This window comes from Acanthochromis polyacanthus, chromosome 1 (assembly GCF_021347895.1).
Source record: "Acanthochromis polyacanthus isolate Apoly-LR-REF ecotype Palm Island chromosome 1, KAUST_Apoly_ChrSc, whole genome shotgun sequence".
In the NCBI taxonomy this organism is placed as follows: Eukaryota; Metazoa; Chordata; class Actinopteri; family Pomacentridae; genus Acanthochromis; species Acanthochromis polyacanthus.
Window position 1 is genome coordinate 26336425 of NC_067113.1, and position 15496 is coordinate 26351920.

At 43.3% G+C, this 15496-nt stretch overlaps 1 protein-coding gene across 3 annotated transcripts in view; it reads left to right on the forward strand.

Moving 5' to 3' along the window:
- The window catches only part of LOC110972904 (glutamate receptor ionotropic, NMDA 3B-like), a 126002-nt gene that overhangs the window by 73409 nt on the left and 37097 nt on the right, over window positions 1-15496 (forward strand). For all 3 annotated transcript variants that reach the window (XM_051956667.1, XM_022223288.2, XM_022223282.2), the window contains exon 2: window positions 14087-14787. In XM_051956667.1, the coding sequence (XP_051812627.1) occupies window positions 14105-14787 (683 nt within the window). In that variant the 5' untranslated portion in view covers window positions 14087-14104. The remainder of the gene's footprint in view (window positions 1-14086; window positions 14788-15496) is intronic.

Genomic DNA, 15496 nt, shown 5'->3' on the forward strand with positions numbered 1-15496 from the left:
TCATCAATCTTGGAAACCCAGCGTGCCAGTTCAGTTATTATAAGCACGTAAGGTTTAGTGTTAACTTTCTGGACCTGCAGCTGCTAAGAAAGACATCTGGTGTCTTTTCTGTAGTTGCACTCGTGGCTGCAAACTATCCAACTCAAGAGGTGGAGAGACACTGCATATACAAGGCCTTTATTTCCTCTCCTGGTACAGTGAACACAGTAGACTGTGTTTGGATAACTTTTGCGCTAATCACCTCTGTCAGCATGACCTTCACAGTGGCTGCAGCTTCGTGCTGGTAATGTTACTTATCACACACATGCACTCCAACTGCCAATTTCTGAGTTAATTAGGCTAATTAGGTTAATAATTAATCAAGTTGAATTATCAAGGAGGGAGATCATTAAAGTTGCTATGTACAAATACAAAAATGCCCAAGACATCGTCCCCCAAAAAGCAACTGATAGCTAAATTTGTCCATTCGTCCAACCTTATTAGATGCTGTAAGATGTAAGTTAAACTGTTGGTTTCTTTATAATCTGCCTCACTGCTAGATGCCTTTGTTCTATCATAAAAATATCTGTGTTTTCAAGTATCGGATCTTACTAGATTTAAATGCAGGGCACACCTTCAAGAATTAGACCCGAGATGGAACACTCTGTAATTTTCCTTTAAAGCTCCATTTGTGTGCTTTTCGGTGCAACCGTGCTGCTTGAATCTGTTTCTATCTGCATCTATAGCCATGTCCTTGTCCCCAGTTTTCTACTACAGAGTTTGTGTCTTTTAAAATTACTTTCTCTAAGCCATTTTCTCAAACCTTTTACCGAAAAACAAAGTTGACACTCCGAACAAATCAGAAATCTCAGAGCAATACCCCCGCGGGTGGGTGGGGTACAGGGGACAGCAGATTGGTTTGGATTAGCAAGGACATTTTAGCTCTGGATATCATTTCGCTGCAAATTGCTATGCATCCATTTAGGACAAAGAACAATTTTCTAAGCAAAGGCATTCAGGTGACTTGTGCTTATAGTAGCACTAATCTAACTTCAGGTTCGTGTTTGGAAATCACTTTCAGAGTTGGCATCTTCTTTGTGCTCTTTTCTTTCCCCCCCTCAAACAGTTGCTTTTCCTCCTTTGGAAGGAAAATCCTCATATCTACACTTTCTGCTCATATCTGCAGTGGCTACTTGTGCAGCTTCAGCATTGCATATTTGATCATGTAGCACCAGAAGTGGGCTGAAGCCAAACAGCAGGCTCATCTGTGCCCCAGATCAGCTCACCCCAAATGTCCTCTCAATCGACTGGAACTCAGAGTGGCATTAGAGAGGCACTTCTGGTGTGAACAGGGTGCCGTTTGTCACACATATTACCCCAGATTCAGATTCAACTCTAATAGTCTATTTTTCTTTTTTTTTTTGCTCACTTCTTCTGTCTTCGTCGCTCTTGTTCCCAAAAATTTTCCCCCCTCTTCTCTAATTAGACCCTTTGTGCTCGCTCTTGCACTTGAAATCGTTCGCTCTCTTTGGTGCATATTCATCTCAGCCTCTCCTCCTCTGCCTCTCCATCTCTCCGTCATCTCTCCTCTTATAGAGATGGATGAAAGGGGATATCAGGGAGTCTGGGTGGAGAGCTCAGCTGATAGGCTGAATCAAGGCAGGTCATTTACTCACCACAAGCCCATCCATCCTGGAACCTACACACACACACACACACACACACATCGCTGACTCACCGCACACTCCTGCACAAACATGCTGCCCCTAAATGACTTCCATCTCTCTTGGCGTATTATTTCACTCCCGGGAAGTCTGGTCTGACTTTCAGTATTCAAGCAAAGGGATCTTTTCCATCAGGAATTTGTTCATTCACACATCTTAAGTGAGCTCGCTCACCAAAACAAACACGCACTAAACTGCACACACACCCCAAGTCTAGGAAATATCACACATACTCAGGCATGCACCCTGTGCTCAAAGCTCTAGACATCTCATTACTGGCGTGGTGCGCTTTCACCGCTGGGGTGTTGTGAATAAATGTGTCCCCCCTGAAGTTTTTGCTGTTTGCAGCTTTGCTCCCCGTGGGCTGACTGTTAATGACATCATGCCACTCTGCATCTGTACTTGGGGAACTGTTGGCTTCAATCTCGCGGTAACTAAATAATGCACCCGGCTCGTCGGTCCAGCTGCCTGCTGGTCAAATTACAACCGAGCAAGAGGCCATTTTCTACCCCCGCGCCACAACGCCTGAAACAGCTTAGTCTACCCCCAACTTGACGGCATGATTACTCCAAATGCTTGACGCCACCTCCAGCAGGTTAGCAAGTCGGCGAGGGAGGAAGATAAACCCGGGCTGCGGGGTGGTAAGAGAGAGTTATGATCTAGAAAATGGCCATAATGGAAAATCAGCGGAAGGTGTTCAAGAAGGTGCCGGAACATGTTGCCGTCTTTGTTACTGACAGATGTGCGGCGTAATGAGAATACGACATGTATGTGTCTACTGCAGAGGGGATAGATGAGTCAGGTGGGGGGGGGAATGCGATTACAGTGGCAATCATAACTCAGATTAGCCTTCCTCTGTACCTCTCTGCACTGTTCAACACGGGAATCAATCACCATCACATTCACTACACCGCCTCATATCACACACAGGGCCGCACCAAAAGGACAAATATTATTCTCTCCGGCAGAGAAAACAACATTGTCTATAGAGCAAGGACAACAATCGCTCTCTTTAATAAATAACGGCAGCTATTATGATCATAAATAGTAAGGGGGCCAGAGGCTGTTTGTGAGGGGGGAGGATGATACATGAATCCATTCAGCATATTTCTGCTGTGGGCTTGTATCTGTGCAACTGAGGGGATCAAAGGAGCTCCTGACAAAAGAGGCGCAGATGCAGCGTGCTGAGATGACAGCCTTCACCAATGCTAGCAGTGCACTCAGCACTAACATTGGCTGACTAGAGACCTGACTAACCAGTCCAGAACAGCAGATTCAGTCCCCCCCGCTGTTTCCTCTATCTGATTATTATTGATGACATCAGGACATTCGCGGGGCCCGTGGAGGCTCATTAAATCGGAAGTCAACTGATAATGGAAGTGAACATTCTGCACTGGATAACTTCATTTACGCAACACCACAGACGCGCAAGGGGGAAGTATTTGCATACTTTGATATGCACTTGCATTTTAGTTATTCCCTCAGGATTGCCATTTGATCAAACTGTAGAATCAGACAGCAAGAACTTCTTCATGGGTAATGTACAAAGCCCAAAGCACTTGGCTCTCATGTGATCAGTCTGTCTGGGATTGTGTGTTATATTATATGTGTGTGTGTGTGTGTGTGTGTGTGTGTGTGTGTGTGTGTGTGTGTGTGCAGGAGTGGTATTCTTCTGCTGCTCTCAGTTCTACAGTAGCTTGCAGTGCTTAAGGGGGAAAAACGCTGATGTGCTCTGCGTCTTGATCAAATTAATTTGCCGCCATGCTGAGAACAATATTCCATCAAATGGCTTGTAAATCACAGGCATTCACATTCTCACACATACACACTCACACTCTCGCATTCATTCAACACTTTGTATACATCTATGCAGATTTTTTTATTTTTATTTTTTTACTCCTGCACATTTACAAACACATCCACCCGGCCACGGTCGGTTTGACACCGTTGTGCAAAAATGAGCGAATCGCATTTTCTCTCAGCCTTTTCTCTCATTTCGAATGATTCCCATAAACTCGGAGCCTGGAGGAAAAGAGGAGACATGGCCTGTCAAGAGTTTTATGGCTTTTCCCACAATCGCTCAGGACTACAATGGTGTTTTTATGATGTTACTGTATAGACCCCTTTCCCCCAAACCGCCATACCACAGAGGAGCTAACAAGGTTCTTATGTTTAATGGACTCGACACACTCATAACTCCAGCAGCCTCCAAATTGTCACAGCTATGAGCAGCCTATGCAGTGAGCAACCATTTCCCTCTAATCAAACCTAATTCAAAGTGTGCTTTACACTTTGCGCCTGCTGTTTCAGCACGCTCCCCCAAGGGCCCCGGTTCTCGCGCATACTTTTCCGCTCGATCGCTGTATTGGAGATAGGTAGGTGGGAATTGGATCGAGTCGAGGTATTTGCATATGTAATTCGCCGGTGACAATCAGAAGGGAATGGCACCATCTCCATCAGCTGTTAACTGTGAAACAAGATTTAGCCCCTCTTTCAGTCTGTGGCCAGTCCTGTGGTGGAGCCTAATAGTGTGTATCTTACTGCTTATCACTCTGTTTCTCTGAGCCAACAGGCTGTTATGCTTAGATAACCATAGTCATTTGCTGTGTTAAGTGGCTGATTGCTTCACAGTTGTGCTTTGCGTGAATGTGTGAGTGTGTGGCATACTTTCATGCATGTGTAGGCACATAAATGCAATTTGCAGCCTGCATGTGTGTGCACACAGACAGCTTCTTCTTTCGCCCCACCAAGCTTAGCTCCAGTCCCCGGCAGCATGGCTGAGTAAGATTAAAGTCACCCATATTACACTTAGCGCCAGGAGACGTAAGGAAATTAGGAGAAAATTAAACAATGCTATTTGCATACAATTACACAACAGCACAGCAAACAGCCCAGTTAGCCGCCGTCTGGTCACCTAAAGAGTGCTGCTCAGCGCTGCTTCATTAACTATGCAAACAAGTCTGACTGGCCTTATTCAATCATGGATGTTATTTGGAAAGTGCGAAAGAAAAAAATCAGAGGAAAACAGACGCATTCAACAGTTTCTTTCTTCATTATGTATGAGCGAGCGTGTGATGATCATCGCGCCGTTTTGCTCACCGTTTCTACACTGCAGGTTAAATCGAATTTGCGTAGGTGTGATTTGGATTATTTTACTCTTGCATGTAAGCCCACATCTGCTGACATTTTCGTCTGACATTCAGGTTATGATATTCTCAGTTTTCGTCTGAGGTGTTTGAAATGTAAGGCTCGCACCCTGCTGAGAAAATCTTTCTCTGTCTTCGTCAAGACCCAAGCACGCCGCCGTCACCGTCTCCCCTGTTCCTTCCCGTTGCACACACATTCAAATGCAAACCATCACCTTTTACCTCCTTTCACAAATACGGATATTAAACCACATATCAATTTCTCTCTTCCGCCATCTTTCATCTCAAGCATATATTCACATCTGCAGCCCACTTTTCGCTCGCTTTCTCTCTCTGTCTCGCCTCCTATCTCCCCCTTCCTACCCTCCCTACATACGGCCAGCTCACCTGGTGACAGTGCTGGTAAAATATTAATGTGCTCAGCGAAGTGTTGTTGTTTGGAGTGCTGCCCTGACCATGAGCTTTGTATCTGGACGGAGTGGGGGGGAGCTAAGCAGCCATTCAGAGGCTCAGGCAGAGGTCCATGCAGCTGGATGTGACAGCGAGGACATCTCCAAGCAAGCCCTCAGTCTGTCCCCCAGTGCTTTGTTCAATGCAAATGATTCATGACTGCAACATTAAGCCCAACTGGGGCTAGAGCCTTCGCAATAAGTCAAGCTGCACCGTGTTAAAGCTGCAGAGATCTTCCGCCTGAAGCCATGGAGGAGGGACAAGACCAGACATCTGTTCTTTCAGGGCTTCAGCTCAGGTTTAAGTCCTCCTTTGCTTCCATCAGCCACCCAAACCCTTGTATACACACACTCTCCAATGTCCCACCTCCTTGCTTTTCCCTCCAAGTTGCGTTTAATAAGCTTTGAAACTGCAGGTGCTGCCGTTTCTTCTGTGCTCCCCTTTTTTTTTGTGTTCAGGGAAATATTTTTTTCCGTTTTGGCAGTGGAAGGTGCAGCTGAGTGCACCCTCTTTCCAAGTGTTGATGCTGTTCTTATAGAGGCCTAAATAAGGAATGAGCTTAGTAACTGGGAGCTGCTCCCTCCTGTTCTGATTCAACGCACTCCTGTCGGTTTGCTTACTCCACATTGCCCAAAGATCCCTCTGGGTTTTTGCTCAAGTATTCACACCTCAGTGTGTTTGTACTGAATCTGTGTGTTCTTGAACTGGCGCCTGTATGTGCTTGTTTGTTTGTTTGTTTGTGCCTGCTGCATGCGTGCTGCATCCACCGTGTGCATGTCAGGGTTTTTCGGTGTGTTTGTGCATATGAAAACCTGAAAGTCATTTAGCCTGTGCATCAAACAGTGCTTTGGCTTTGTTTTGTGGAGGCAAAGGTTCAGTTCAAGGTGCCTAATTTGCAGATGTGAGAAAGGGGGCTATGGATTTTATATTTTATACAGGAATAATGCTGACACTCCTTTTAGCTGTGCTTATCTTGCATCCTTAGTTCTGAGTCTTTTTAACTCGATGCTTGCGCACCGAGCTTTTACCTGAGAGAAGAAAAAGATAAGAGCAAACACACGAAAATACACACACCGGAGGTCCTCACAGGTTGAAAATGTGTAGCTGCCTAGCGAATCCATTAGATTTCAAGCCAAGACCTGTGTACTTTACAAAAAGATCAACCTGGCTCTGGATTGACCTGAGTACTAGAGATGTGCTCAGCACCGTGGCTGGCACATTCAAGGCTCTCTGCCAGTAGCTGGTCCCTGCACAAAAAAGCGAAGATCCCAGAAAACAACATAGGCATTCCTTTGTGTTTCATGCAAAAAAAAAAAAAATCCCTGCCAATAGTGTGCAAACTTTCCAGTTCCAGACAGTACGTCCGGCTTTTATCTTGTCTAGACAGTGACGTCATAACCGATAGACTGCCGGCATTCCTCTGGAGATCAAAACTCGACTCCGGTTCCCTCAGGTTTGCTAAAAAATGACATTTTAAATTCAAATGTATGATAACGGCAGCAACAAAGTTGGCCCCGACCCAAGGCGGAAAGCACAGGATGTCAAAAACAAAAACACATTCATGCAAGCAGCCCCAGTGGAGCTGGAGCTGTAAGCGTTCACACACCAGTATGCAGACATAAACATACATATGCTACGTGTCACCGGGGTAAACACTTATGTTGCCAACTTGTTTGTATGCTGGATTGAGCTGCAGTGACTTGGAAGGGATTTTATTGTTCTAGATACACTTAATACTTCAAGATGCTATATCTATGGGGTTTTGTCAGTGTTTGATTGAAGATCTTTTCAGTCTGTTTTGAAAATGAGAGGCAAACAGCTCTGCATTAGAATCCCAAACGAGAGTGCATGTGCATCTAAATGAAAAGAGTAATGACTAATAGTAACTGACTGGCAATATGACTGCCTATTAGGGGCTTACCATGACTTGGCAGCGGCATCAACCTCACTGAGTCATTTTGTGGCGTTGTAGAGTAAAGAAGCAGGAATTTGCAAGGTGAAACCGACCGGTTCGGAGGGCCTTGCTGTCATGTATTTGATTGACCAACATGGTGCCTTCCAGGATTACAAAGTGTTGCGTTTCAGTCAAGGTTAAACCAGGCTTGCCCTTTCTTGGTAAAGTCTATTTTTCGCAAGAGCCCTCGGCATCGGCACCCCAGTCGCATCAACGGAGTGTCTTCAAATAAGTGAGGAGGCAGCAGTTTTTATTTCTGTTTTCTGTCAGTCCAACAGTTCTCTGAGAAAAAGCAGACAAACGGGTGCAGGCTCTGTCTCAGCAGGTCTCGTCGATTCCGTGCGTGAACTCTTCGTAGGAGACTGTAGGGTTCTTCAGATGTGCTTGTTCACCGCTGGCATGACTGACTCTGACTGACCGTTTCTGTAAGTTTACGAAATGGACAGCATTCACAGCCACTTCACATCTTGACTGTAGGGCCATGCAGAGGTGAGAGAGGAATTTGAAGGTTTGAATATCTATCTCTGGCTCTTTTTTTAAAATTGTGAGCTGCTTTTTTTAGACAGATGTAATATTTCTGTCTTTATCAGTCATTCAGGCATCATTATTGGCCATATTCAGTACATTGATGACGGAAGCTGTGTTACGCACACAATATTGTCATATATATGAGATTGGACATAGAGTGATTTATAATGCATAATAATGCACTAATAAGCAAAAAACTAACCCTAAACTAATAGTAAGCTTATTAAAATGGTCCAAATAACTTAAATACCGAAAATTTGTCCACATGTGAGGATAATCCCAAAATAATGATCCTGTCTACATGTCGGGGACAAATTTTAATTATAAATCTTTAATGAAGTTGTTCCTACGTGCAACTTTCTCGGGTTTGAGAAGCTCATATGAATCCTGCAGCTATTTAATAAAAATATACCAACAGCCAGAAGCAACAAACTAAACCTCAAGTCCTGTTAACTTTTTTTCAAAACCTGATCACATTTCTTACTGGTTAGTCAAATTAAAACGACCTGTTCTGTCTTCATTTATCTCCAATCAAGTGAATAGGACAGCTGTTCTATAATTTTGACGTTTAAATTCTGTCTTTTGCACTCTCTGTGATATTTTTGGAGCAATATTGGTGCTGAAATATGGTTAATACCTTCCCCCTAATCGTTCCTCGCAGCTCGTAGTACGTCTCTTGTGCGTACCTTCTGATCAGTGTGCTCATTCAGAAATGAACCAAGCATGTTCAGTTGCTGTCAGATTAACAGAAAGGAGTGCAGCTCTGAAAGAAGCTTTAGGCACACTATTTCTGTCACAGTTCACACGAGTAACCAAGTGCAACACAAGAAATGCCCTGAGATTATCTGAAAATGATCGCTATGATCCCCAGAAGATATCAGGTCTCCTCTCTGCTGTGGCCAGCTTTCCACTCCGTCCTTCAGAACAGCTATAAATGTGGTTAGACAACACCAGCATGAACTAATCATGATAAAGCACAACCCAGCAACAACATTAAACACAGCAAATTGGTCTGTTGGTTGAAACCACAACCAGGATCAAGTGTTTCCAACACACTGTAGCTGTAAATTTGTGTTTTTTCTCAGAAACTCGTTGGTGATCTTTCTTTTTTTATTTTTCCAATGCAATCATCTGCACAGGAATGTACTCAGATCCTTAATCCAATCTCAGTTACTTAAGTGTCACAGTGTTAAAATAACTTAACGTGATCACTTCAAATTGCATTTGAACTACTTTAATACCAAATATTTAATATTTTAATATCAAAAAAATAATTTAAAAAACAAGACTTTTACTTCAGTGTGCATACGTTTATGGCAGGGTAGCATTCTGAAAAGGTGACAGTGATGTAATTGTATAGATAGAGAGATAAGAAGTCATTTAATTTATAATAATACATATCTGAAATCATCTCTAATAGCAAATTGAGTGAACTGACATTTTATGTAGGACAGCAGATAAGATGCTGCCATGCATTTGAGGATATTATGTTCCACTAGAAAGTCCAGTGGTGCAACAACCACCTTAAATAACCTCATAAATGTGCAGCTGGCAATAACAATAGTTTATTCTGTAACTTTCTTGGTTTAGAGATGCTTACATGTTGTTTTGTGCTGCTGGTATTTAATAAACTCAGTGGAAAGACTCCTGCAAACATCGGGAAGCAACAAACTAAACCTCAGGTCCTGTTAAGATTCATGTTTCATGATTGATGAGTCACATTAATCTGACCTGTTCTGTCTTCAGTCGTCGTTCATCAGGTGAATAAGACAGGAGTTTTGTGGTTTTGGTGTTCAAATTGTGTCTTTTGCACTCTCTGTGATTATTTTTGGAGCAATATTGGTGCTGAAATGTGGTAAATCGCTTCCCTAAATGGTTTCCCACAGTTTGAAGTAGATCATTTGTGCAGGCCTGGTGATCAGGGTGCTCATTCAGAAATGAGCCAGATGCTGTCAGATTAACGGAAAGGAGCTTTGGGCACACTATTTCTGTCACATTTCACATGAGTAATCGAGTACAACACATGAAATACCTTGAAATTGTCTGAAAATGTGCACCATGATCCCCAAAAGCTATCAGGTTTCCCCCTCTTTTATGGCAGACTTGTCACTTCACCCGTTGGAGCAGCTGTAGACGTGGTTAAACAACGGCATGTAGCATGAACTAATCAGGAGAAAGCACGAACCAACACGAAAATTGAAAACAGCCAGTCAGTCTGTTGGTTGAAACCACATCCAGGATCAATTATTCCCAGCACACAGAGCCGTAAAATTGTGTTTTTCACTCGGAAACTTGTTGCTTTTGGGGTGATACTTTTTGTTTCGCTAATATGCACATGATTGGAAGGGGTGCTTTTAAAATATTTCCCAATGCAATCTTGTGTTTGAAAATGTACTCTGTAACCTAATCCTTGTAGCGCAGCATTAAAAACCATAATGTGATTGCTTTCTGTTTCATTTGGATGAGCTCAATGCCGAATAAGCACATTGAAACACGAAAAAACTCTGAAAAATAAGACTTTTATTGAGTGTGCTCTTTAGCGTGTGCACATGGCAGGGTTGCTAACTTTCAGCTATCTGTTGAAGTGAGATTCTGAGAAGGTGACAGGGGACTAATTATGTGGATAGATAGATAAGATGTCATTTATTACAGTATAATACAATGATGCTAATTTCTAATGGTAATTTCAGTGAACTGAGGCAGCAGATATGAGGCTGCAGTGCATTTCAGATAAAATGTTCACCTAAAACGTCCTAAAATGTAATAATCCTCTAAATGCATAATTAATAATGCCCTAACTGTGTAGCTGGCAGTGTCCTCCTATTAGTTTATTTAATATTTCTTCAACTTTGGTGATAAAATTACAGCAATTTATTGTAGCTTGAAGTATGTTTTCGCTGTAACTAGGCTACCTGTTGCTATGTTTTGGAAGTTGCTTTAGTGATTGAAGAAGGGCCCATTCTATATATAGTTAAAGGAAACATCCGTATGCACAATAATGCCATTACTGCAAATATCCCGCTGTGAGGCTGTGAAACTGGAAAAATCTCCATAATGTGGGGGAAAAAAAAAACATGACAGAAAACATTGTTGACTTTAGTAAACAAACTTTTAACAGTCAAATAAAAATATCCTGCCAGCAGGAGGATTCAACCTGACGACGGTTGCCGTGCTCCAGATGATTGGACTGCAGCTTACAAAGTGTGACTGTGTGACAGCTCACATGTCTGGAATGAAGAAAAGTACACCGTGTCATTTTCCGTTAGATCGTGATCCATCCTGTCTCCACGTCACGGCTAATTTACAGATAATTAACGAGGCGTTGTGCCACATGCGTAAATACTCGGAGCTTGACATTAACGCTGATCCTGCTGCTGTTTGATGCCGCAGAAATGTAATCAGCTCGGAGGAAAAACGCCTAGAAACAGCTGTAGGCAACAAACTAGCTAGATCCTGTTAAGAGTTTGTCCAAAAAATTGGATTATATTAATTATCGGTGAGTCTTGTGAATCTGACCTTTAACAGTGCAGTAAAGCTGCATTGCTACTGACATTTCGATGTGCAGTGTGACACTATACAGCTAAGCCAATGAAGCAGCACACACAATGGAAGGGCTTTTTGTGTGCAAATCCATCAACTACAGTCGTGCATCTTTTGGACTCTCTGTGATGTTTATGGACCATTACTGGTGCCGAAATATGGAAAATAAGAAGACCTGATGTTCAGAGTGCGTTTGTGCGTAGTGCAGAGAAAGCCTGTGTAATCCAGATCTTTTGTATTTTTTCATGAAATAGGAGCTTTGAGGTTGTCTCTTATTTGGCATGAGATTTGTGTGGGCAACATGAGGGTGTTACACAGATCCTGAAATGAAGTGTCTCATGCCAAGAGGATGTCAAAGCAAGTTAGTTGGCAAATGTGTTTTAAATTTGAAAACCTGTGATCCATGTGTTCCCCTGTAACTTTAGCAGAATAAAGCTACTTTTTGAAAAACTGTTCTGTTACACCCCAAATCTCACATTTGCACCTATCAGCACAAAACGCTCTCTAGTGTTTTATTGCTTTAATATCTCGCTGGAATTAATTGTGCCGAAACATTCAAATACAGGCAAGAAGTGACTGCAGTTCTAATAGGCAATAACTCCACTGGTGTGCTGTTTTTTTTTAATATACTTTCACTGAGTCCACTTTGGGTGTTTGTCACGTTTGATTGCTCACAGAATTTTTCAACAAGTCCTTCCTCCTCCAGTCCAAACTGCAGTGTGTTTCTTCCTCTTACGGCCTGGAACTCACGCTCTCGTGGAAAAAAACAGGCTCATATCCTCTTTATCTCCACAGAATCGCATCACAGCTCCCACATCTGCCTCCTACCATTTACTCTAATTTGTTTTCTCTCCCGATAGCAGCAACGACAACTTCCATAATGCTCTGGTTTTGCTCTTATTATTGCTCTCACGTTCTCACTCTTGTGGTAATTCTGCTGTTGTGCTCAGTGTGAGTCGATCTGGATAAGGGGCGCCGGCTAAATGCCTCAAATGTAATTGAAATTGTAGAACGAATGTCTGTAAAAGTCAAGCGAGCTAGTAGCCAAGAGAGTGGAAGAGAAGAAATAAATGGAAAAAAACGTTGGTAGAAAACAGCTGACACAGCTGTGGGACGTCCCGCAGATGAAGATTATTACAATTAAATTGACAATGATATATTCAGCGAGAGTCATTCTCCGGTTTTCTAACAAGCTGTATTGACTGGGAGCATAATTTACAGCCTTTTTTTTCACACGGCGCACGCTTAATCTGTTTTTTAGAGCTGTCACAAAGTCACATTTTTGCCATTTTTTATGCGCTTTAACCAGAACTATAACACGGCCATATATTTCGTCATACATTAATATTTAGAAGAAAGATGGCTCAGATGGATCACACTCCCAGGAACTCTGAACAAGAGTGGATGTAGATCAACACAACTGATTCCTGCAGCTGCCTTGAGGCTCCGTGTTGATCTTCTTTCGTCACATTTTGACAAAATACGCACGTGCCTAGTTTAATTTCCAGCATTAATAAATTGAATAATACTCACATATGTAATAGGCGGCTCCTTCCTATCTTTATTCCTCTGTGCACCGCCATCACACCACCCACCCCCCAGACTTCACGGCTTCCCACTGAGTTCAAAAGAAGAGACCTATCTTCACTCGTCCCCTCGCTCTCACCTGGTCCTTTCCAGGAGGATAAATACATACGCTGCATTAATTCGTCGTTTTTTCTTTCTTATCCTCCCTCTTAAGGGACTCAAGGACTTTTCAGCAGAGGGTCGCTCTGTTTACTTTGTACTCCCTGGTGGGTTATTTCCACTTGAATGAGTGTGGGTTGCAGTTGGGTTTAGATTTCTCATCTTCACACATTTGCGCATGTGTGCGAGTGTGTTTTCCACCAGTGTATGTATTCATTCTGTGTATACCTGCATGGATTAATGGCATCCCTCTACTGTATGTACAGATGTGATTAATTACCATATGTGCATGTTTTCGATCTGTCTGTGCACATGTTCTGCATGTGTGCTAAAGATCCTGAAAATGGATTAGTGCCAAAGGGTGTTTATGAGCATAATTTTGCAAAGCGTGTCTATCTTTGCTTCCCAATAAGGTGGAGCTGTTCAAAGCCGGTCTTAAGTTATGTTAGACTCAACTTTGGGCTCTCTCTGTGAAAGCAGTCTCCCCCCCTCAACCTTGCCTGGAGCGCTGATAGGATGAAAAATGGATGGAAACCCCAAAGGAAGGAGGGGGGAAGGTCCATCTGTGAGCTGCATTCAAGGACAACAGTGTTATCCATTTTGGAACAGTATGAAACAAGCCAGTGTTTTCAGTGGGGTTTGGAAATGTGGGCTTCTGGATGAACTGTGGATGCTACTGTTGTCTTGCCAAGCCAACTGTGATGTTGCAGATTAGATGCGAATCATTGACTCCTTGTTTGTATCAGCGCCGCTCTCCTCATTCAGAGTGAGAGATAATGAGCAAATGTGACTGATTGTTTCTGATCTGTGTTGTGGCAAATTACTACAGCAACAGGAATTGTTTTGGTGATCATAAAAGCTGCGTTTAATGTGATTTTTCTGTTATTCGGCCCTGAGGTGTTTCAGTTTGGTTCTATCTAATAATCATTGTTTTAATCTTTTTTTTTTTCATTATTGCTTTCTCTCCTCTCTTTCTTCTCCTCCTTTTTGTTCTCTTCCCTGTCATTTATTTTTTGTCTATTTCCCTCTCTAACTTCCTCTGTTTTTCCTTCGATCCGTCTTTCGTCTTTCTCTCACAGAACCGGTTTCACCTGCAGATGTCGGCCCGCGTGCCTCCATCGACCCTGGGCAGTTTGCTGCTGGCAGTCCTGCAGGGGGGAGAGGGGGACCGAGACAGGGGGAGCCGGGGTGAGGGCAGCTGGGGAGGAGCCGCTGTGATCTGCCCCGGCTGGGACGAAGGCGGCGACGGGCTGCTGGCTCACCTGCAGAGGCACAGCGGTTCTACCTGGCATCTGTGGGACATCATCAACCTGACCCGCATCACAGGGGGCCGAGATAGAAGAGGGGAGGCCAGCGAGGAGAGGAGGGAGGATCAGATGGAAGAGGAGGCTTTGAAGATCATCTCCACTCGTTTCCTGCGCTCCCCCTCTCCTATCTCCTCTGTCCTCCTCCTGGGGTCTGACCCCGAGTGTCTCTCCTCCGTCCTGCGGGCTGCTCAGCGCCTCGCTTCATCGCTACCAGCGCTGCAGTGGATCATGGGATACCCCTTGTCTCCGGATTCCCTGCACACTCTCGGAGGTCCCCTCGGATTGCTGGCCTATGGGGAGGTCGGCCGCAAGCCAATCAGCTTCTACATACGGGATGCGTTGCAGCTGATTGGAAGAGCGGTCTCTGCAGCAACCATGGTGAGGCCGGAGCTGGCGCTGATTCAGAACGTGGTGAACTGTTATGACAAGCCGAACCGTCACGAACTGCCATCGTCGGGACAATATCTTGCCAGGTATGCATACATTCACTCCTACACCTGTTAATTAAAAGGCCAGTTCACTTAAAAATACCTAAACACATGGCCTGAATTACCTCTATAGATGCATTCTACAAATTTTGCTTCAAGTCTCTCTCTGGTCATTGATTAAACCACAATAAACATCAAATTTGATTATTCAGAAGTTTTATTTTGCCTGAAAAATACCACCACCTTTCCTCTGCATGATTTAGATATAATTACTTTGCTTTAAAGAAATCCGTATACTTGGTGTTCATTTGCATTTAAGGACTTGCAAAAAGTTGAAATGTCACTTTTCTTTTGTGTCAATGATCCCTAAATTTTCTGCAATAAGCTTAATTTGTAGGTCCAGACTGACAGCGTTGTTACTGGTAATTGTGATTGCTGTGATGATCCTGATGGTGGATATGAAATTGGATTTTTGTTTCCACCGCAATGTGGTGTGGCTGAATGTCACCTGGTTAAAATCCCCTGTGGTCATTTATTAAACCTCGAAATTTGCATCCATGTGCATGAAAGTTGCACATTTTATCCGTGAAAATGACATCATCTGGCCTGAAAGTGGTTTAGATGTAGCACTGATGCTTCCTAATTAAAGGGTCATCTCACTTAAAAATACCAAAACACACGATCCGAATGACCTCTAATAGAATGCAGCAGGTAGATTGTATTAAAAAAATTGGTGTAGTTGATGTTTGTTTTG